Source organism: Myxocyprinus asiaticus, chromosome 29 (assembly GCF_019703515.2).
Source record: "Myxocyprinus asiaticus isolate MX2 ecotype Aquarium Trade chromosome 29, UBuf_Myxa_2, whole genome shotgun sequence".
NCBI lineage: Eukaryota > Metazoa > Chordata > Actinopteri > Cypriniformes > Catostomidae > Myxocyprinus > Myxocyprinus asiaticus.
In genome coordinates, this window is record NC_059372.1 from 20,974,225 (window position 1) to 20,997,752 (window position 23,528).

Here is a 23,528-nt window from a genome sequence, read left to right on the forward strand (position 1 = left end):
CTGAAGACACTGACTAAAATGTTGAAGAGTGATCCATTTGATCCACTCAAGTTCTTTATTGCCTTGAGGAGATCTTAAATTGGCTGTATATTTCATCCTAATGGTAACCTCAACAGTTCTCCAAGCATGCTATAAAGGAGCTGAGAATTGCCATCCAGCAATAACGGTAAAACTACCAACAGTCTTCTTGATGAGGGCCTGAAGTTACTGTTGTGCAATCTGATCAAAATACTTATGAGCATCAAATTATTTCTGGATCTCATCGATCTCATATTCCAAAAACATTTAATTAGCTTTTAATTCAAACATTTTCGATGGTGTGTACATGTACTCACTAATAGCCCTTCACCACCAAAATGGCGACGGTTCTCGTGCCGATTCTGTGTTTGGCTGGTTAATGGCCGGGGCAATCTGGAGCCTATCGCAAGCCGGCCGCGCTTTTCCACTAACTTGAAGGCCGAACGGTGACGTAACGTGTTACTTAGCTACATGGCAGTTTTACATGACTACCTTAAACATGAACAAACATGGCACGTCACATTGTGTAGCCTACAGTTCTTTTTTTTTTTTTAATGAGGACATATTTAAACATACAGAGAAATTCAATCCAACATTAATACATTGCTCAAGAAGATTGCCAGAGACAATACTGCACCCAAGACAACAGATAACGTAATTACATTATTATTTATAAACTTTTTAAAGTGGCTTATCTTGCTAAGTACTATAAATTGTAACAGTGGAATCGTTATTAACATTGGTGTAGCAGATGGTTATATTTGGATTTTTGCCATTGCATATAATATGTCTTTGTCTTGATTGAGAATCCCAACAGTTTACATAACAGATAGTAGTGATCATCCTTACTAAGTGAGTAATCCCCTTACTGAACAAAACAATGCACAAAGATAAGAAGAGTGTTAGGAAAACTAACAAAGTTGGCAAATATAATTAATTACCGAGATCAGCTTCAGAAGATACCGGCGATTCTGTGATTATCTCAAACGAGACTGACTGAAATCAATGCCCAGGTTAGTTAGCTGACTTGTCAGTTTCCGAGCACAGAGTCCAAAACATCATTGCTCCCTCCGCTGCCACTTTTGCTTGGGTCTCTTATGGTCCCTGCACTCTCTTTAAAGTTTTCAATTTGTTTATGATTTAACCAATCGTCCGATTGAAGCCGGTGTGCATAATTTTAAGCTTTATCTCCTCACAGACTCTTTTTTTTTTTCTTTGCGATCTCTCTAGTTTATCTTGGATTTCCGTAGAAGACAATTTCGCAAGTAGAGTGCTCGTTTCTTTCGTGGTTCCTAAACATTATGGATGTCTGATATTTTTGTGTTTTTTTCTATTGTTGTTGTAGAGTGATGAAGTACTCCTTGCTGCAGATGGTAGCTACTGTTGTTGTTGTTGTTTGGAAAACTACCTGGTGACTAAACATAATCACACCCTCCGCTCCCCGACGTAATCGGTTCCTGTGTAGAGATCAGCAAGCTTTGGGGCCTTTACAGTGGTGGAAAAGCCCGGAACAGTTTGAGAATTCACACAGGCCCAGGAACCTGTCCCCAGAACCATGTCGGTGGAAAGGGCTTTAAGAGACCCCACAAATAGCCTGTGCTTTGAGCCAACAATAGCAAACAAATGTGGTTTATATTTAAGCATTTTATTTTGGGCCTCAATACTCTCCAGACCAACCACAGAAATCTTTTTAAAAATAACAGATTGAAACAAAAATAATCACAAAGGCTCTCCATGGATACTGCGTCATAATAATGGCTCAAGTACTCATGCAAATTTTCACTTAAAGCAAAGAGCCTGAGAGCACTTACCAATCAAGAGTGCTGCCAACAGAGCTCAGATAATGCTTCTGCTGCATCACTATGATAAATGATAATAGTCACAACACTCCTCTGAGTACCACTACCTGGCATTTCATCAACCTACTCTTGTGGAAGAAGCCAAGTGAATGGTGACTAGCTGAAAGAACATCTTCTGCTTCAGAGGCCCAAAACAGCACTTGTTGTAGAACAACAATGTCTATTAGAAGAAAAGGCACCAGCAACATTTTGGATGTACAGTACAATCTGACAGTTTAAGTAGCAATTCATAGAGTCCATTCAGAATCAGCTTCAGACACAACAGTCCAGATCCATTTACACAGCTCACATGACTATGAAAAATTAAAAAGGATGACGACAACAATGCACTGATTGTTCAAGATCATTTTGCTTTAGATTGTTCATTGTTGAGTGAAACTCAGCAAGACTCCCCATTGAATCAAATCCATGATGTATTTGAGCTCCAGCATCCCTCTTCCTGCTCTGGCAAAGGGTCCTAATGAATGCAGTAGCCAAAACGGACTCTTTACAAGTGAGAGCTAAAAACAGACCATATTACATCATCAATACATAGAACAGAGAGCAATGAGCTCATCCTCACACACTACATTCAATTTATGTAATGCCTTTGGCACTTTATAATCTTTATGAATGCAGCACCAGAGCACTATATCGTAATAAAAATGTCCAAATAAGAATCAGCCACTGAGAGTGGCCTGGCTGACCTCTTACTATATTACTGATAAACTCATGAAACATGGTCCTGTAACTTGTATGCAAGTATGTTCTGGAAGCTTGAACTTGTCAAAGGCAGCTGTCACGCCCACACCTGCCAGTTAGGAAGTATAAAGCCCTACATAAAAAGCTACTGTTGTTGTACAAGATTTTGTTAAAGCTTGAAGTTTTAGGCATACACTGTGTGCACTACTAGAAAGAAGAAAAAAAAAATAACTAAAACCAGTCTTTAAAGGTGCGATATGTAATATTTACTGTACTAAAGCATAAAATTATCACAATATTTTATCAGAGATTTAGGAAACATGCTAAGTTGAAATACTGGCTACTTTGAAATGTCTGTTCCGGGCCGGAATTTCTGTTTGTGTTTTAGCCTGTGTTATCCCGCCCACTGCCCATTTCCCAATGGTATTTCGACACCCCGGGTTGCCAGATTTGCAACATGTTAGCGAGCAATCACAGCGCGCTGCAGCCATGGAAGCCAACAGTACATCTAGCTAACATTGACAGAGTTATAAAAAAAATCCACAAGAGCTGATTTATAATTACAAACAATAAAAACAATGCAAACAAATACATTAGCTGATCAACTTACAGTGTAAGGCTCGTCGCTTGCCATTGACAGTTTGCTCGTTCCTGTTGCGTGTACTCAACCTGGCAACCCGCAAGAGCTTCGAGTCTGGGGGAGGAAGGGACGGGGGAAACAACTCTCTCCAATATTTTGAATTTGGACTGCAGTACCCATTTTAAACGTTTCATGTAAATGTTACATATTGCTCCTTTAAGTTGGTCGCCTAGCCTGCAAGGCTTGTCAGTTGGCTGGTTTTAGAGGGGTTTTTGGTTAGAAAGGGAGACCAGCTAGCCAGCCAGCAAAACCAAGCGAGCACCAGCTTGGGAGACTATCTTAAACCACCTAAGACCAGTCAACCATCTAAGACTGGTTTTAAGTGGGTTTTCAGCAGGGTGTTTTGCCAATTAAAGCAAAACACTTGGGAAATGCGACTTGTAAACAATGACCAGAGGTGGCAAAAAAAAAAAAAAAAAAAAAAATCAATCACCGGACCACCTATGTTTGTCTTTACAAACAAATTCACAATACTTGACTGAAGGTGCACTTAATTATTTCTTCTAAATTGACAGACTTAAAAAAAATAAAATAAAAATTAAACATAGCCTACTCGTACAAAGTAACATCACAAAACACCCCAAAACTGGAATTTGACCATAGTCCTTGAGAAAATATTTAACAGTCTTTCAAAAATAAATAAATAATGTTGTGGTTATTTTCTTACATTTACATCGCCAGCTCTTTCTCTACCGAAACTATGTCGGCTGCAGTCGACCATCATTGCAGCGATACCACACGGTAACAACCACTAACCTTGATCCGCTTCACTTTCTTCCACTTGTTACTACGCCATTCACTCTTTGTCAGGATTCCCCTTAATTTCGGAAAGCTCCACACTCTGTTAGATTAATAGATTACAATTGTTCGGTTCCGTCGAGAGCCGCAAGACAGCGAGAGGAGACCCCTATATCCAGCCTTCTTCTGACAGTCAATTGAACACAACGAGAAAAAAAAAAAGGGATAGGGCTTTAAACATCTGTTTCCAAAATGGAGTTATCCCACAGCCAATCACACTCCGTCTACCTCTTCCCAATAAAAGCTCTTCGCTTTGTTCACGCGGAGCTGTTTGCATTGAACTGTGAATTGCATTGTATGCATTGAACTGTGGCTTTGAAACATTTGCTCTTGAAAATTATGTATTTGGGAGTTTGGGGGGAGGGGGTTCTATAAAGGAGCACGTTTTCAATTTTGAGTAACTAGCCTATGCGGACACATTCCCAAAAACATTACCATGGTAACGGCAGTTTCCGCCAAAATACCACACTACAACTGTAGTAACTTGGCATCATCCATCGCTGTCATCAAAAAATGAAGCTGAACATAATACCTGAAATATTCTGAAAGCTTTTTGCGGTGCTTAAAGGAATATTCCGGGTTCAATACAAGTTAAGATCAATCGACAGCATTTGTGCCATAATAATGATTACCACTAAAATAATTTTGACTTGCCCTTCCTTTTCATAATAATAATAATAATAATAATAATAAAAAAAAATAAATAAAAAAAATCTGGGTTCCAGTGAGGCACTTACAATGGAAGTGAATGAGGCCAATCTGTAAACATTAAAATACTCACTGTTTCAAAGGTATTCAAAGGCCACGAGACAAAAGCAATATGCATGTAAGCATGATTTTTGTGATAAAATCGCCTACTAAACTTTTCTGTGTAAAGTTATAGCCAATTTTACAACTTTGTTACCATGACGACATAATGTCAACAAACACTAAAACCCTAAAATGACTGGATTTTTATTTTATTTATTTATTTTTTTTCAATTTTACAGCTCAAATAATACGAGTTTTAAAAGAATATTTAATGTTAGTGCTTCAATAAAAATGTATGCCTTTAAACTCTCAAAAAAATTGGTTCCACTCACTTTAATTGTCTCACTGTAACCTAGATTTTTCTTTTTTTTAAGAAAAGGAGGGACGAGACAAAGTTATTTTTGTGGTAATCAACATTATGCCGCAAATGCCGTCAATTGAACTTAATTTGTTTTTGAACCCGGAATATTCCTTTAAAGAAGATTATATATTCTACAACTAGAGTATTTTTATGTATTGGTATTTTGATACCAATATACACAGAAATGAAGAGTTCTTGTGGATGTTTGTGTCAAATGGTGTATGTCTCCATCTTCTGGCAAACTCCATAATGTACAGCACCGATTCATTCAAAAATATTAAAACTCTGAAAATTATAATGTTTAATGACTGTTAACAACTACTGTACTGTACCACAATCAAAAATAATAATACAAATATACTTATAATATTGAAAGTAAATGTAAGGCTAGAAGATAAGACATAACAATGCGCTCAGTAAAACAAAACTGAAATTCCATACATTTTGGAAAAACTCTCACCTGACAGTTACAGTTTCTATACAAGGTCTGTACAAAATTAAAAGTAATCCATCTAAAGTATTTTGGCAACCAACAATATGCAAACACGCATTGTGAACTCCACATCATCTCAATATATTGTAAATGTATCTAGCTAATTTTAAAGCTTATGATGTAACTTAGAATCATAACGGTACTGTGCTCAACAAGTGTATTTTGGCATAATTATGTCAATTCAATAATGCACAGGATTTTTTTTTGTTTTTTTGTGAACACTAAAAGGCATAAATGAAAAAAAGAAAAAAAAAACATTTATGCTGTGCTATCTACAAATCAAAAAGAAACATTTTACAATTCTCTGTAGACCAATCAATAATCCATAAATACAGAGTTATAAAATACTGAGGCTGCATACATTTGAATGTAAATTGCACATTGTTATTACTTTGGATTTGAATTGACATCTGCAATGAGCAATCAAAATCATCTATTTATTTCATGGTCCTTGACACAAAATCTTAACTAATCTAATTTCATCTCATTTTCCCTTAATCGCAAATTAAGGCAAACATTATTTGAGGTGTAACATGAAACTAAAATGATGTAGTGCTGGAAAAAATAAAAACACATTTAAGACACTTGAATAAAATACTGAAAATAAATACAGGGATTGATAGACACAAACACCCAGGATTCCTTCTCAAAAGAACGATTATAACGACTGTCTATTATACTGTGAAAATGATCTTGAATCAAGTTTTTACAACGCAAGTGATCAGATTAGAGTAGGCCAACTGAGTATACCACCCAGCATCTAAAAGCTCTTTGATGAGATTTTATTTTTTATTTTTATAAAAGTGACTCCTATGCGGTGACCTCAGTGTTTGACATTGCACTGTTAGAACTAAATAGTTTGACATCTTACATAACTGGTCAGCTAACAAATGTTTAAAAAAAAAAAACAGTGGCAAGTTCACTGGAGGTCAGTAACAATAGTAAAGCTGAGATCGTAGATGTCTGAAGGATTCCTCTCCATGTGCCCCAGCCTGCTCTCCCTCAAAGAGCATTGAGTCTGGCAGAATTATGCCCTCCAGAGGATCAGGCTGACAGAACTCCACCACAAACTCCTCTTCAGCCTCCAGCAGTGTTCTGGACCAGGCAGACATATCAAGTCTACCAGCCATACCTCCATACTCTTTAGGCAGCACAGATTGAGGGATGACTCGGTGGAGAGAGGCCAAATCTGAGCCATGCAGGACATACTGTGGGGTAAAGACAGGCCCACAATGACATCCTGTTACTAGTAATACTAGTAATTATGCTAAAATGAAGGTATGCAAGTCATTTCAATTCAGTCTGAAAATAGTAACAATAAAATACAACACTGGATTTAAAAAAAAAAGTAAAAAATGTTTATTATTTGAAATGTTTCTGTGTAAATACCAGTACTCAGATCACAACCTAGTGACTTACCCTCTCTGCCATTTTCTCTTTCAGAAAGGGCTTAATTATTGCAAAAATACCCTTGAAGATGCGTGGCTCATTTATTATGTTTACTGCCTTTATTCTGATTGGGAATCCATCCTGAAATACAAAAGCAGCCGTTCAGTGCTTCAGCCAAAATCAAAGACTCTGTCGTTATTGACAGCATTTACTGATGTCTTACCTGAAGGATACCAACAACTTTCTTTGCCAGAAGAGGCCCTGGATTAGAAGCTTGAGAGAGGCCAACTCCTGCATAATCCACCAGGATAACAATTCCATTCACTTGGGTTTCCTCAGGCTGAATCAGCTTCTCTAATGTTAAATAAATAGCCCGAATGTTGTCCACAAATGGATAATCATTAGGCTTCCATTTACCTAGAAGAGCAAAAAACAATGCAGAGTAGCATACTGTAACATACTGTAAAAACTTCAATTTTGTCAGATAAACTCAATTTTAAAAGTTAATTGAACTATCTAGCATTTGAGAATACTTAAAAATAAATAAAGTCAACTTTTATGCCATTTATGTCAGAGTAACTTACATTTTTAAACAGTGAGCACATACAATGTCAAGTTTGGTGGTTTAGGTAGAATTTACAGGCTTTTGAGCAAGCTCAGTTTGATCACTGATTCTCCAGAGGAGGCCATTAGTGGCAGTATAGGGTCCTGAAAATTCATGGGTCAAAATCTGTGGAATCCTTGTAAGGCTGAGTATACCCATTGGAGAAGCATTGTGGCCGAAGGCAATACCGACAATCCCTTGTGCTTGAATTTATTCAAATGTGTTTGGTCAAAGTGTGCTGATTTATAAGGACATGTAAATAATTTGTAAATAATCTGTTTTGAATTAATAGATGTTTTAGCTCCATGTGTGTTTTTAATTATGTATTGCTGTAAAAAGTTGTGTTTTGTTTAGTCACCATCAGGGTGATTAGTGTTCACTTTGATGAAGTTTCTTCGGTTAAACTGACATAAGTAATTGTTACTTACACCACTTTTTAAGTTGGACAAACTACTTGTTACCTTGGTGGGGCTGACACATGAACTTATGTAGACCTGCTTAGTGAGGAATATCTTTTTATAACAAGAATACTGAAAATTATGGTTAGTTGTACTTTATTCAAGTTTATTTCATTTAAATCTACTTGTAAAAATCATTAATATTTTTGAGTTTAACTTATTGTATTAAGTTAATTAAACTTACAGTCCAACTTGAATTGTTAAGTTGGTACAACTAATTTGCCTGAAGTTGAGTAAACTCAAAAATACTTTGCAGCTGGTTGCTTTACTTTTTTAAAGTTTACTCAACTTTAACTTCCCCTGTTCGGAAAACAGACAGTACTGCCCCAAACTAACTCCACTGATTCAGCCAATGTTGCCATGTTGGGCTGTTTGGGAGGCTCAAACACAGTAAAGTTTTGATAGTGCCACAGATCCCTCCAATGTACTGTACTACTTTTAGTTGTCTCTATATATTCAGCTGGTATAGGAGAAGGTATTTAAACATTGGGGTGGGGACATACTTCATCTTCAAGTGAAATAAGTACAGAATTCTGGTGTCTGACACGCTTTGTTTCGCATTATTTATTAATTCTACACTAATTTCTAATTTTGCATGAACAGTACAAGTCTTATGTGGATCTAATGAAGATTTAGCCATAGCTAGCTGTCTGTATCAGTTCAGTTACTGGTCAATTACAATTTACCTGGCCGTAAACACAGTATGTAGCGTCCATGTGGGTCTGGTCTGGGCAGGACAGTGAGAAAACCCAGTTCCAGCACATGCTTCACTGTGGAGGGCTTCAGGTCCTGGAAAACCTCAGGCCATGCTTTCCGGCTGGCATGATAATTCAGGAGCAGTTGAAGGGCCCGGTCATAATCAAACTTTCTGGCCCTGAGGAATCGCAGGAGAAATGCATCGTCTAACCGCGTCCTCAGATTAGGGTGGTCTTTGAGTATCATATCTCGTAATGCCTGGACATCCCGCAGCCTCCATTCTGGCTTCTCCTGGAGTTCTTCCCGGGCCTTGGCCACCAGTTCAGGGGTCAGAGTGCAGGTGTAGATGGGTGGGGGAGGAGCAGGGAAGCCTATACCTGCTACAGGTTCCCTTGGAGGGCCCACATCAATGTGACCATTTTGGTCTGCCATGGACTATTTGTCTGTCAAAGTATTCCAGGTCTTATTAAGTGAAAAAGATTATGATAAAGCAGTTTATTGATAGGTTTTAATAAAGAAAATGCAATATAAGTGCTACACACATATCAAAATCTTTCATTAAGAACAACTGTAGTTTGGCTACTGTGTCTAAACAGTAACCTAACTATATTATATATGTACATGAAAACAAATATTTTCAATTACTGTTGCTAGACACAAAAGTAAACATATTTATTATATGATATGACCTTTAAAATTCTATCTAGCTTTACAGTGGTTGTCCTGATGAGGCACTCTAATTCAATTAATAAAAGGCGGGCAGAATATGATCAAATGCTGAATGAGGACATTACTCTTAATCGTGACAGTTTTAGTTTTTTGTGTTGAAACGGTACTGCACTTCATGCAAAACCGAACAGAAATCAAACGGCGAACATAACCAACCTGGCAAGGAAATCCGCAATCAGTTCCGTGTACAGGCGTCCTTCAATTGGTCACTCTGAATCATATGGTCCGTGACGTCAAACGCTCTTATTTGGTGAGTTTCCCTGTTCAAGTGTTATAAGTATTTTGCACAGCTGCGCAATAATGTCATTTATAGGTTGTTACGTTTAACTAGCAATACAAGTAATACCTATAACATCAGGGTGTACACGTTGATTCGGTCTGGGTTATGTAATGTTACTTTCAGTGACGTTCAGGGGCTGTTCACACCGAAACGTTATGTGTTCCTCTGCGCTGTTTTGCTATTGTTTTCCTATGTAAACATGCGCTAGACGGACGATTTTGACAGTAGCTCCGCGTTTTTAGAAGCCATGTAAAAAATAAATAAAAAAAAAAGCTACTTAGTTCGGTGTGAACGGCCCCTAATAAGTCTACAAAAAAGCCACGAAATCACAAAAATGTAACCTTATTTTGGAATTAAACCTTGATTCTGGTTTATGGAAATATACACTCACTAAGCACTTTATTAGGAACACCTGCACACCTACTTATTCATGCGATTATCTAATCAGCTAATCCTGTGGCAGCTTACCAAAAAAAAAAAAAACCAAAAAAAAAAAAAAAGAAAAAAAAGAAAAATCCTACAGGAATGTTCTGCAGTTTTCCTACAGGATTTTCGCCTCATTTTCCTGTAGCAATCCTGCAGGAATATTATGATGGAATGGAAAGAATTTTCTGCAGGAATTGTCTTACAGGTCATTAAAAAGCCTTTATTCCCTGGAGGAATATTGTGCAGGGTAGATTTCAAATCCTGCAGGACATGATATGTGTTAAACCGTACACATTGTGCAGGACTTTTCTACAGGAACTTTTCTACAGGAACTATTTGGGTGGTATCCTGCAAGATTTGATTTCCTCCTGGAGAATCAAACTCACAAGGATAACAAAGTCCATTTTTACAAATTAATAATTTTATGGAAATGTTATCATAATGAATGACATTATCTGTTAAGTTCCCACGCACATGTCACATTTTGACCGTAGCATGATTGTTGGTACCAGACGGGCTGGTTTGAGTATTTCTGTTACTGCTGATCTCTTGGGATTTTCACACACAACAGTCTCTAGAGTTTACTCAGAATGGTGTTGATGAGAGAGGTCAACGGACAATGGCCAGACTAGTTTGAGCTGACAGAAAGGCTATGGTAACTCAGATAACCACTCTGTACACCTGTAGTAAGCTGAATTGTATCTCAGAATGCACACAGGGTTCCCACGGGTCATGGAATTTCTGGAATATAATGGAATATTAAAAAGTCTATTACAGACATGGAAAGTCAGGGGATTTTTTTTAATTTTATTTTTTGTTTTTTTTGTTTTTTGGTCCAAGTCATGGAATATCAGGGAATTTTGTTTGAAGTATGTTTAAATTTTAGTTGCCATTTATCAAAATGTAAAATTTTTCATGCCATATTTTTCTTTATCGGGTTATTTCACGCGTTTCCCGTTATTGTGTATTGTTATGGTTAGGCTATTTTTAGTGCCATTTTATCCCCTTCCCGCTCGTCAACTGGCAATCACTTCAGTCAATAAATGCACTCACCTGTACCTGCTAACTAGGTCAAACATGCCAGGAAAATGTCAATTTCACAAGCTTTGGCTACAAAATGATCACTTCAAAGACTGGGTGTTAAAAGTAGACAACAGAAAAGCTAAATGTAAAGTTTGTAAAACTACTATCGAGCTATCAAATATGGGAGAGGGAGCACTTCGCAGCCACGCAAACAGTAAGAAGCATGCTACCCACATGAAGCTGACAGGAGCATCATCTTCGGCCCAAGTGCCCAACACTGCTCTACTGCAGCCTGTACCAAGAGAACAGCAGTCAGCTAATGAAGCCACTCCCTCCTCCTGGAGGCTGAAATCTTGTGGTGCCTGAAGCTTACTGAGTCCAACTGGTCATACAGGTCATCAGAACAAACTGGAATGTAGCTATAACGTTAGCTAGCTAGTTATTTTTAAACTGTAGCCTATGTTAAGTAGCATTGGTGGTCGCTGATGGAATTGAAAATGTAGATAGGTTGCGAGCTAATTACAGTTAACGCTAGACAAATTCTTAGCCTCTGCAACCGGTACTTAGTCATGTATTTAAACTCATAGATTTGTGTAAATTAATCATTATTTAACGTTTGAATCAACCAAAGAGGTGTAATTAAAAAGACTGACAACAGGCCCTTGAAATAAGGTGATTGAATCTAGCTTCTGGTCCAGCAGCTTTGTTGGGGGTTTAAGATTGCTGGTGGTACTCCAATTGTGGTGTAGTTATAATACTGGGTATTAAATCGCACTAATTTTAGACCTAGTATACAATTAGGATAATAATGGTTCAATGCTTACATTTGAATTAATTCATAGGATTGTGGTTTGGATTCATTTAATATTATGAGTAGCCTATATTTGGGGCATATATGGTAAATTACAGCTTTGTGCATTTTTTTCTTTTTTAGGGTCTTTGTTCAAAAGATTGTTGCCAGATAGTGACATTGCCAGCAGCTTTAAATGTGGAGAGACTAAATAATCTTATTTGACCGTTTCTGGCATAGCACCATACTGCAAGTCACTTCTGATGGACAGGATAAGGTCTCTTAAGAATGGATATGTTTTGCTTTTTGATGAAAGCTTGAATCAGAAGACCAAGACAAAGCAAATGGACATTAATTTAAGATTTTTGGACAGTGATGCTGTAGTTACATGCTACTTCACTTCTGAATTCATTGGCCACGCCACAGCAGAGGACATGGTGGAGGTCTTCCACAAGTCGACAGAGGGGTTAAATTACAAAGGTCTTGTACAGCTTTCAATGGATAGACCTAATGTCAGTTTTAAATTCCAAGACCTTATACAAACTGAACTTGAACGAGATGTCAATACTGTTACTAAATGTGGGAAGCTGTAGCCTACATATTTTGCACGGGGCATTTAAAAAAGGTGCAGATGCATCAAATTTGAATGTAGACCAGTTCTTAAGTAATGCTTATTGGCTACTGAAAGATTCCCCTGCTCAAAGACAGGATTATGCCAAAGCTGTTGGAGAAACATCTCCTCTTATGCCATTCAAATTCTGTAAAACAAGATGGGTAGAGAATGTCCCAGTTACAGAGAGAATGATCAAGATATTGACAGACTTGAAGAAATATGTGAATGCAGTAGAGGCAGGCAAATTCCCCAACCTTGGAACTAAATCCTATACTACTGTCAAAGAAGTGTGCAGAGACCCACTGATGCCTGCAAAGTTGGCCTTTCACATGTCATTTTTAAAAGAGGTTGCACCTTTCTTGAATCTACATCAAACAGACAGCCTATTTTCTGGCTGCTGATCTTTCTAGTGTTATCATGTCAATTATGGATAATTTTATCAAGCCTGATGTGATGGCTAATGCAAACACAGTATCAAAATTGATGTCAATAGATGTCACAGTCAAAAACAATCTCATTCATGCAAGTAAAGTTCATGTGGAGTTCTCTGCAGACAGAATGCTGAAGGAACTGGTGTCATCACAGAAGATTAGTGAGAAGAGAGAGTTGGAGTTCAGGATGGATTGCAGAATGTGCTTACTGTCACTTGCAGGGAAATTACAAGAAAAATCTCCACTACAGTATACTCTCGTGCGCAACATGGATTGCCTAGATCCAAGGGGGATGGCAAGCAATAAAGATTCATGCATCAACAAGTTGAAAAGAATCCTCAAACTGCTCACTGAAACCAAACGAGTAGATGAAAATGATATTGATGATATTCTCAAACAGTACAGGATGTTCATCAATGAGACTGTGCCAAAGAGAAGGGCAGATTTCACTGACTTCAATCCTGCTACAGGCCAGGTAGATACCCTATTCTATGAAACAATGGCAGGAGAGAAGGTGTACGAAACACTGTGGAATGTTGCGGCACTCCTCCTAGTGCTCTCGCATGGAAATGCGACAGTGGAGAGAGGTTTTTCAGTCAATAGACAAATAGAGGTTGAAAACATGAAGGAAAGCACTTACAGTGCACAGCGTCTTGTGTGTGATCATTTGAGGTCAGTGGGGGGGATTGATAACTTTGTGGTAACTAAGCCTTTCAGTTTTCATCCTTGGCAAGACAGTGATACCTCTCTCATCTTGAGGAACAGAGAAGACTTAAAGGAGCAGAAAAACAAAACATGAAAAGGAAAACTCTCTGATGAGATCGATGAGCTAAAGAAAAAGAGAGCACGCCTCCAGAAAGATGCCTCAGCCATGGAGCAATCTGCTGATGACCTTGCATTAAAGGCAGAAAGTGTACTGAATCTTACATTCATTGCCCAGTCAAACAGTCTAAGACCGTCTGCAAAACCTAAATGTGAAGAAACAAAAAGACTGAATGATGAACTTGATGACAAACAGAAAATCCTTCAGAGCGTTTAACCCCTGAAAGCATAAACACCATAAATTAATTTCTGTAGAAATAGTACAGAAAAATATCAAAGTGCATTTAACGGCTAAAAGCAAACAAACCAAAAAAAGTAGTGTGTTTGTGTGTTTCTGAAGGGTAGTTTGATTGTGCTATTTGTTAAAGGCAGTGTTATCAGAACTTCATGTGTTTAATGTTAATCCAAAGCATTTGATACTTCAGAGCTAAGTTCATGTAAGTATTCAAGGAAGTAATATCTGTGTAAATTCATTAATTTTGTTACCATTTAAGAACAAATATTTTGCTCAAAGTTTGTTGCATATAAAGGCCAGTGTGTTTATAAGGGTGTATAGGCCTAGCCATATGTGATCATAATTATTTAAGCAGTGAAAATGTAGTTTTGTACTGAAAACGTCTGTGAACTAGTAAATAAAGCTCGCAAATTAATGGATTTAAAATACTGTGGCTGGTTTTTGTCTGCTCAGTGCTCAGCACAACGGCAGCCTGTTTTTCCGCTCATTATAGGTCATGGAAATTTAGCTTTTTAGTCAGTGAAAGACAGGGAATTTGACAATTGACAGGGAACCCTGTCGAACCTTGAGGCGGATGGTCTACAACAGCAGAAGACCACGTCGGGCACTTTATTAGGACCATAGTGTGCCTAATATAGTTCTCAGTGAGTGTAAATATGATTAAAATGGAAGTACGTTCAGTAATTGACATATCTGGTTATATCATCCCCTAACAGAGATTTCTTAAGAGTAACTACCGGATCATGAATTGTTTTATTGTCTGTTATCAGTGTTGAGCAGCGTACACACCCTCAGCACTAAAAATCCTTGACCATGCTCTGCCACGTACACTCACTTTTATCATTTTATTTTGAACCTTGTTTTACGGCAATTTTAAGCCTGAAAGTTTCCTCTGGACACTTGTCTTGTTTTGACCTAATTAAAGTCATTTGATAATGTCCATATGGTCACGACCACTTTTGAACTATATAAAAGCAGGCCATCAGTTCTAAATTGACAAGGCATGCAAGTATTAAGAAATCAATGACCCACTTTATATTAGGTGTCTTTATGTACTTAATGTACTGGGATAGTACACCCAGAAATAAATTAAAATTCTCTCATCATTTATTCACCCATATGCCATTCCAGATGTGTATGAATTTGTTTCCTCTGCAGAACACAACCAAAGGTTTTTAGAAGAAATTCTCAGCTCTGTAGGTCCATACAATGCAAGTTCATGGTGACCAAAACTTTGAAGCTCCAAAAGCACATAAAGGCAGCATAAAAATAATACATAGAGCTTGTGGTTTTTATCCATATCTAATCTAATCGGTTTTTGGTAAGAATAGACCAAAATGTAACTCATTTTTCACTGTTCATCTTGCAGTCTCTGTACAATCCACAGTCTAGGCACTATCTTGACTTCAAGCTCGATTATATTTCCTAGTGCTTGACGCATGCGCAGAGCGTGAGATGGCGCTAGGAAGTGTAATCAAGAGCACCAAGGAGACTGCTGATGTGAAGATTTATAGTGAAAAAGTAGTTATATTTTGGTCTGTTCTCACCCAAAAACTGGCTCGCTTCAGAAGACGGATAAAACCACTGGAGTTTTATGGATTACTTTTATGCTGCCTTTATGTGCTTTTTGGAGCTTCAAAGTTTTGGTGACCATTCACTTGTATGGACCTACAGAGCTGAAACATTCTTCTAAAAATCTTTGTTTGTGTTCAGCAGAAAAAAGAAAGTCATACATATTTGGGATGGAATGAGGGTGAGTAAATGATGAGACAATTTTCACTTTTGGCTGAACTAACCCTTTTAGCATTTGATATAATGTACTTATTATGTACATACGTGTTTTTCATTGTACTTACACTGCCTGGCCAAAACAAAAAGTTGCATACTATAATATTTCATTGGACTGCCTTTAGCTTTGATTACTGTGCACATTTATCGTGGCATTGTTTTGACAACCTTATGCAACGTCATAACATTTATTTCTGTACAGAGCTGCATAAATTTTTGGCCGAGATTTTTTATTGATGACAGGAGAGTTGAACCACTCGGTAAAGTCTTCTCCAGCACATCCCAGGGCACTTCTTGCAAAGAGTAGGGGTGTCCTGGCCAAATTCCCCTCATTGGCCCTTATCAATCATGGCCTCCTAATAATCCCCAACCCTGAATTGGCTATATAACTGTACTCTGTCCTCTCCACCAACAGCTGTTGTTTGGTGAGCGTTCTGGTGCACTATAGCTACCGTCTCGTCATCCAGGTGGATGCTGCACACTGGTGATGGGTGAGGAGAGTCCCCTGTTCGGTATGTAAAGTGCTTTGATTGTAGTGTAAGAAAAGTGCTATGTAAATATAACATTCATTTATTCACATCCCAAAGACTTTCAATGAGGTTAAAGTCAGGACTCTGTGGTGGCCAATTCATGTGTGAAAATGATTCCTCATACTCCCTGAACCACTCTTGCACAATTTGAGCCCGATGAATCTTGGCATTGTCCTGGAATATGCCCATGCCATGAGGGAAGAAAAAAATCCATTGATGGGATGACCTGGTCATTCAGTACATTCAGGTAGTCAGCTGATTTCATTTTATTGCTGCATAACATTGCTGAGACTAGACCTGACCAACTGAAGCAACTCCAGATCATAACACTGCCTCCAGGGGCTTTACAGTGGGCACTATGCATGATGGGTGCACCTCTTCATGCACTTCCCTTCTAACCCTGATGCACCCATCGCTTTGGAATAAGGTGAATCTGTACTCATAATACCACATGACCTTTTTCCATTACTCCAGAGTCCAATCTTTATGCTCCCTAGCAAACTGAAGTTGTTTTTTCCAATTAGCCTCACTAACAAGTGGCTTTCTTGTGGCCACACAGCTGTTTAGACCCAATCCTGTAAGTTCTCATCACATTGTGCATGTGGAAATGCTCTTACATTCACTATTAAACATAACCGTGAGTTCTACTGTAAATTTTTTATGATGTGACTTCAAGCGTTTTAGTGATCTCCGATCATGATCATTCAAGATTTTTTTCCGACCGCAATTCTTCCGCAAAGCTGACAGTTCCCAATTCCAGTGATTTCAGCAGTCTTCTTAGTTGTTTTCTTTCCTTGATGCTGGCCAATAATTTGCCCCTTCTGAAACACAGTAACATCTTTTCCACGACCACAGGATACGTCTTCCGACATGGTTGTTTAAGAAATGAGAAGCTACACACTGTATCATTTAGGGTTAAAAGTATTGTTGCCAGCTGAAACATATTAATCACTGCAATAATGATCCAGTCATAGGCTCTTAAGCATCTGCTTATTTAAATCCAAACAGCGACTTTTTTTTGGCCAGGCAGTGTACATTTAAAGTACCTGCATTTAATTACATCTGTAGTTATACTGTTAACATTACCCCTAAACCCCTTATCCCAACCTCATTAGCAGCAAATGCGAATCTTGTGAGAATTTTGCAGAACAACATGTAGTTACACAATAAGTACATTGTATGTACAGTTGAAGTCAGAAGTTTACATACACTTAGTTTGAAGTCATTAAAACTCATTTTTTAATCACTCCACAGATTTAATATTAGCAAACTATAGTTTTGGCAAGTCGTTTAGGACATCTACTTTGTGCATGACACGAGTAATTTTTCCAACAATTGTTTACAGACAGATTGTTTCACTTTTAATTAACTATATCACAATTCCAGTGGGTCAGAAGTTTACATACACTAAGTTAACTGTGCCTTTAAGCAGCTTAGAAAATTCCAGAAAATGATATGCCTTTAGACAATTAGCCTCTATAGGAGGTGTACTGAATTGGAGGTGTACCTGTGGGTTTATTTTAAGGCCTACCTTCAAACTCAGTGCCTCTTTGCTTGACATAACAAAGTTCTTAGTTTACGTGGCAAGGAGGAAGCGGGAGATGATGAGATCCAACTCAAAGGGGGCTTTATTTCCCACACTTTTCACGGTCTATAAATCACAATTTTCAGTGGACACATTCAAATAAGGCTTTTCAGCACAACACAAATATCGCACTCTGGAACACTCTGCTCCGTGCAGCTCTCTCCCCCTCACTGCCATCCCAATTCTGAGCATCTTCATGCATGAACTTACGAATCATGTTTTTCAGGGTTTTATTAAACCGTTCAACCAAGCCGTCCATTTGCGGGTGGAAGACGCTTGTCCAAATCGATTTAATGCCCAATAATTCATACGGCTCACATAGTGTACATGACATAAAAGCAATGCCTTGATCAGTGAGGATTTCTTTTGGAATACCCACTCGGGAGATTATTCTGAAGAGTGCCTTCGCAACACTACGTGCTGAGATGATGCGCAAAGGCACTGCTTCTGGATATCACATTGCATAGTCCACCACAACCAACACAAAGCGATGTCCATATGCCATCCGCTCTAATGGCCCGATGAGGTCCATACCAATTCTTTCGAAGGGGACCTCGATCAAAGGAAGTGGTTGCAAAGGTGCTCTTGGGGTGGCCGGCGGATTCACCAGCTGACATTCACGGCATGCCGCACACCTTACCTTCACCTTGTTACTAGCACCCAAAGCCTCGTCTAGAACCAGGCATTGATGGATGGAGGCTGCAACCTGAATCCACCAAGGCCTGGTTTGTACCCCCCTTAATACTCGCAGGTATGCGGTACGTCCCAACTCGATTACAGGTCCACCACCCTGGGAGTGAGTGTGGAGAGGGGCAGGGGAAACCGGCAGATAGTGCAATCCCGGAGTCGAGGAGCCGGTATGGGGGGGGCTTCTCCCCGTTTCCGGGGAGGAGGAACAGGATGGAAAGCAGGGGGAGATGGGGAGACAAGGGAATGAGAGAGAGAGAGAAGCATCTCAGGGCTCGCCGGCTCCCGAATACGCAACCATGTGGTCCTCTGACAGCTGGATGGCCATTTGCAGCGACGCCAGACAGTGACACTGGACCCACTCAGTCCTCCCTCTCAGAAGTTGAGCGATGAACTGCTCCAGTACCATTAGATCGATGACAGCTCCGACATCTCATTGCTCAGCCAGCAATCACCTCCGGCAGGCGTCCCGGAGCTGTTGGGTGAAGGCGAATGGGCAGCCGTGCTTGCCAATGGTCATAGAGCGGAAGCGTTGGTGCTGCTGCTTGGGTGTCTGGCCGACCTGTTGCAGGATGGCTTTTCTCAATTCGGCGTACACCAGGAGGTTTTCCGCTGGTAACTGCTGCACCACGAGTTGGGCTTCCCTGGACAGCAGTGGAATAAATCGGACAGCCCACTGGTGCTCGGCCATCCATATGCCCCTGCCGTCCGCTCAAAGAGCTCCCAGAAGGCCTCCGGATCATCGAGGGGGCCCATCTTCATGAGCGGAACCTGGGGCGGGGTGGTCATAGGGTCCGAGGTCGCTGTGGCAGCACCCTCCTGGTGCAGCAAGTTCCAGAACACCTGCCGGTCCTCCACTTGGGCCTGGAGGAGTGCAAAGAATTGCTGTTCCTGCTCAGTAGGCAGCTCGAGGAGAGCCTGATGTTGTGTCTGGTGAAAGCTGGCGAGGGTCTTGACCATGTCCTCCAGAGGTGAGGGATCCATGGCGGCATTCTTCCTCCCTTAATTCCTGGGTTTCAGCACCAGTGTAATAAAGTTCATAGTTTTCGTGGCAAGGAGGAAGCGGGAGACGGCGAGATCCAACTCAAAAGGGGCTTTATTTCCCACATTTTTCACAGTCTATAAATCACACTTTTCAGTGGACACACTCAAATAAGGCTTTTCAGCACAACACAAATATTGCAGTCTTGAACACTCTGCTCTGTGCAGCCCTCTCCCCCTCACTGGTGTCTGGCTCGCTCTTTAAAACCCGTCTCCACAATCACTGCAATGACAAACAGCTGTTAGAGGCAGTCAATGCCAGGTGATGATCCTTACCATTCTCAGCTTCTGATCTCGCTCTCCATTTACAAACCGGTGCTTAACCACGCCCCCACCACCACACTTGACATCATGGGAAAATCTAAATAAATCAGCCAAGATCTTAGAAAAAAACTGTGGACCTCCATAAGTCTGGTTCATCCTTGGGAGCAATTTCCAAACACCTGAAGGTACCACATTCATCTGTAAAAAGAATAGTACCATAAACACCATGGGACCATGCAGTCATCATACCGCTCGGGAAGGAGACACATTCTATCTCCTAGAGATTAACGTAGTTTGGTGCGAAAAGTGCAACTCAATCTCAGAACAACATTAAAGGACTTTGTGAAGGTGCTGGAGGAAACAGGTAGCAAGTATCTATATCCACAGTAAAACGAGTCCTATATCGACATAACCTGAAAGGCTGCTCAGCAAGAAAGAAGCCACTGCTCTAAAAACTGCCATAAAAAAGACAGACTACAGTTTGCAAGTGCACATGGGGACAAATATTTACTTTTTGTAGAAATGTCCTCTGGTCTGATGAAATAAAAATTGAATTGTTTAGCCATAATTACCATCGTTATGTTTGGAGGAAAAAGGGTGAGGATTGCAAGCCAAAAAACACCATCCCAACCGTGAAGCATTGGGGTGGCAGCATCATGTTGTAGGGGTGCTTTGCTGTAGGAGGGACTGGTGCACTTCACAAAATAGATGGCATCATGAGGAAGGAAAATATGTGGATATATTGAAGCAACATGTTAAGACATCAGCCAGGAAGTTAAAGCTCATTCACAAATGGGTCTTCCAAACGGACAATGACCCCAAGCATTCCTTCAGACGTGTGGCAAAATGGCTTAAGGACAACAAAGTCAAGGGATTGGAGTGGCCATCACAAAGCCCTGACCTCAATCTGATAGAAAATTTGTGGGCAGAACTGAAAAACCCGTGTGTGAGCAAGGAGGCCTACATACCTGACTCAGTTACACCAGTTCTGTATGGAGGAATGGGCCAAAATTTCAGCAACTTGCTGTGAGAAGCTTGTGGAAGGCTACCCAAAATGTTTGACCCAAGTTAAACAATTTAAAGGCAATGCTACCAAATACTAAATTGTATGTAAACTTCTGACCCACTGGGAATGTCATGAAAGAAATAAAAGCTGAACTAGATCATTCTTTCTACTATTATTCTGACATTTCACATTCTTAAAATAAAGTAGAGATCCTAACTGACCTAAGACATGGAAAGTTTTCTGATTAAATGTCGGCAGTTGTGAAAAACTGAGTTTAAATATATTTGGCTAAGCTGTATGTAAACTTCTGACTGCAACTGTATGTATTTAAATATTAGTGCATAGTAGTTAATGATACATAATATAAAGTGGAACTGAAATTAATACTCATCATTTCATCATTAGATATTTGTTCAGACCTCCCACGGAAATTATAGTGGGTCCTATTTTAACATTTATGCTATAACAGCTACCTATTTAAATCATGTTATAAATCAAGGTTAAAAAAGGATGAAAATAAACCACAGCACACTTTTATGTAAAAAATATAGCATTGGTATTTAATATCAGTTCACATTGCAAGTTTAAAATGATCCTTCTCCCTGAAGGTGGTAATTGTAAATTGGTTAGACCAACATTTAAAACTAGTTATGAAAGAAGTTTGGCATTCTCTCCTAAAATACACTGAATGCATACAAATGCATTACTTAATAGTCACAGTTAAGGGGTTGAAGAGGAGACCAAAATGTTTTTTTTTTAGCTTTTTCCCCCGTAGTGGGTGACTCAGAACAGACTAAACCCGTTTATGAAAAAAGAAGAAAGAAATCATTATATATACAATTTAAGTATGGCACATACAGAAAAATATTAAATGCACATACTCTTAACATACATAAAACAATTTCCAGCATTTTGGTAAATAACAATATTTTTCAAGGCACAAAATGTTATGTATTCTTTCGGGCTACCGCAAAAGTACTTTAAGAGTCAAGCTATTAAAATACTGTACAATAGAACAAACATCTGATCACATTCAGATAAGTGGCCTGCTGTAACATATATGAAACTCAAACTCCTGAAAGAAAAGGAAAAAGAAAAAACAACACATAACCTTTCTATGGGCATTTCTGACTTTTTGAATGCTTTTATGACTCCTTTGGTAGTATAAATATGCAACTCTAGATTTAAAAATACATACAGCCAACAAATAAAATAATAACCTGGAAATTCTTTTCACATTGGCTTTCCTAAAAACCTTAACTTCAACCACTATAAATGTCAGCTTTACGGTGTCCAATGTTTATGAGTCAACCTGTTGCCTATTAAAACTACCGTTATACAAAATACTCAATTAAATCCATGAGCTATGTTTCTCCTAAAGCAGTCAGATCGTCTCTTGTTTAGTGATGGTTTGAAGGATGGAACTGGACTGTTTGGGAGCTGTGGCTATAACTCCCGGAGCCATTTTGTAGTGATCAGAACCTGAGGCCGTGGGGGGAGATGGGATTGGAGTTTCTGGAGTGGCTGTTTGGAAAGAGAGCGAGAGGATATGTTAGATCAGGGGACTCCATGGGGGTGGAACCTTATGGAACCTTAAATAGACATAATTTACATAGCATGATAACATTTGGCAGAAAGAAACCATTGGCTGACCCAAAATAAGCACGCTTATGAAATTTCTGAAGGCATTAGGGTAGGAAAGAATTACAGTAGCCTTCTTTGACTAAGTATGCCTGATTAGTTTTTACGATTCTGGCAGGGATTACTTCAACAAGCCTGTTTGTCCATAGCTTCATCCATTAGAGTGAATGTAAACTGAGGGAAAACCATCAAGACCTGTATTAGTCCCAATTACATCTTCCTTTATGATGACAAATTTTCATTAAAAATCCGTTTAAGATGTGTAAAGTACTTACACATCTGGCCATTGTGAATTGTAGTGGCCATGTTGGTGGTAACAATGACATTGTTACTAAGGTGCTCCTGGACCAGATGTGGGTGTAGAGAGTGGTGGGTGTGAGGGGCTTCATTTGCTGAACCTGATAGGATGAGAAGCTCATTAGGATTCAGATGAAGGAAATTCTCCACTCTTTTTGATATGGAGAGTAGCATTATTCTCTGTCTATGATGTATACTTGTAGAGCATGTGTATGAGAAAAAGGTTTAAAGGCCCCGATATATTTCATACGAAATCGAAGAATGAATGGGTGTGATGTCATTTAGAACAAAATCTATCCAAAAAAAGTTTTTTTTTTGCATTTGTTTCGGTGGTTCATTAAGACACCGATATACTTCCAGAGAATTCTTCTTTGTTTACAGGTAAAAAGAAGTTTGAAACAGCTGAGCAATGGTATACTGCAGGCCTATTCAACTGATGGCCCGCGGGCCAAATCCGGCCCGTTTGAAATTTTCAGTGGCGTGAGGTTGTCAGTTGTCTTGGGGGCAGAATTTCATGCTAGGTGGAAATTTTTCTCATGATAAAAAAAACAAAAAAAAACTAAAGCTATAAAACAGATGTTTTATTTATATAT

At 39.1% G+C, this 23,528-nt stretch overlaps 3 protein-coding genes across 7 annotated transcripts in view; all 3 read right to left on the bottom strand.

The window, feature by feature from the left end:
* The window catches only part of LOC127419625 (cAMP-dependent protein kinase inhibitor gamma-like), a 28,746-nt gene extending 24,573 nt beyond the window's left edge, over nt 1-4,173 (bottom strand). The window contains exon 1 of one of the 2 annotated variants that reach the window (XM_051661175.1): nt 3,866-4,173. In XM_051661175.1, coding sequence (XP_051517135.1) covers nt 3,866-3,867 — 2 coding nt within the window. In that variant the 5' untranslated portion in view covers nt 3,868-4,173. The remainder of the gene's footprint in view (nt 1-3,865) is intronic. The other variant, XM_051661176.1, reaches the window with a different exon arrangement.
* Nucleotides 4,174-4,973: 800 nt separating this feature from the next.
* LOC127419616 (alpha-tocopherol transfer protein-like) lies at nt 4,974-9,666 on the bottom strand. 3 transcript variants are annotated; one of them, XM_051661158.1, is made up of 5 exons: nt 9,633-9,661; nt 8,738-9,190; nt 7,213-7,406; nt 7,020-7,130; nt 4,974-6,808 (listed from the first exon to the last, which is right to left on the bottom strand). In XM_051661158.1, exons 2-5 carry the CDS (start codon nt 9,177-9,179, stop codon nt 6,530-6,532), a joined length of 1,026 nt encoding a protein of 341 aa, XP_051517118.1. In that variant the 5' UTR covers nt 9,180-9,190; nt 9,633-9,661; the 3' UTR covers nt 4,974-6,529. The 3 variants fall into 3 exon arrangements, with proteins under 3 accessions (XP_051517118.1, XP_051517116.1, XP_051517117.1); XM_051661156.1 differs by having other exon boundaries at nt 4,975-6,808; nt 8,738-9,209; nt 9,633-9,666; XM_051661157.1 differs by lacking the exon at nt 9,633-9,661 and adding an exon at nt 9,542-9,615 and having other exon boundaries at nt 4,975-6,808; nt 8,738-9,209.
* An 11,863-nt stretch (nt 9,667-21,529) lies between these two features.
* The window catches only part of LOC127419608 (hepatocyte nuclear factor 4-alpha-like), a 29,424-nt gene continuing 27,425 nt past the window's right edge, over nt 21,530-23,528 (bottom strand). For both annotated transcript variants that reach the window (XM_051661139.1, XM_051661138.1), the window contains exons 9-10: nt 22,914-23,036; nt 21,530-22,521 (exon numbers count right to left, since the gene is read on the bottom strand). In XM_051661139.1, the coding sequence (XP_051517099.1) occupies nt 22,382-22,521; nt 22,914-23,036 (263 nt within the window). In that variant the 3' untranslated portion in view covers nt 21,530-22,381. The remainder of the gene's footprint in view (nt 22,522-22,913; nt 23,037-23,528) is intronic.

Coding starts and splice junctions, on each gene's coding strand:
- LOC127419616 (XM_051661158.1), bottom strand. CDS start 9,179: ATGGCAGACCAAAATGGTCACATTGATGTGGGCCCTCCAAGGGAACCT. Junction 7,131..7,212: donor AAGTTGTTGGTATCCTTCAG/GTAAGACATCAG, acceptor TTTGTATTTCAG/GATGGATTCCCAATCAGAAT. Junction 6,809..7,019: donor AAGAGAAAATGGCAGAGAGG/GTAAGTCACTAG, acceptor TTTACCCCACAG/TATGTCCTGCATGGCTCAGA.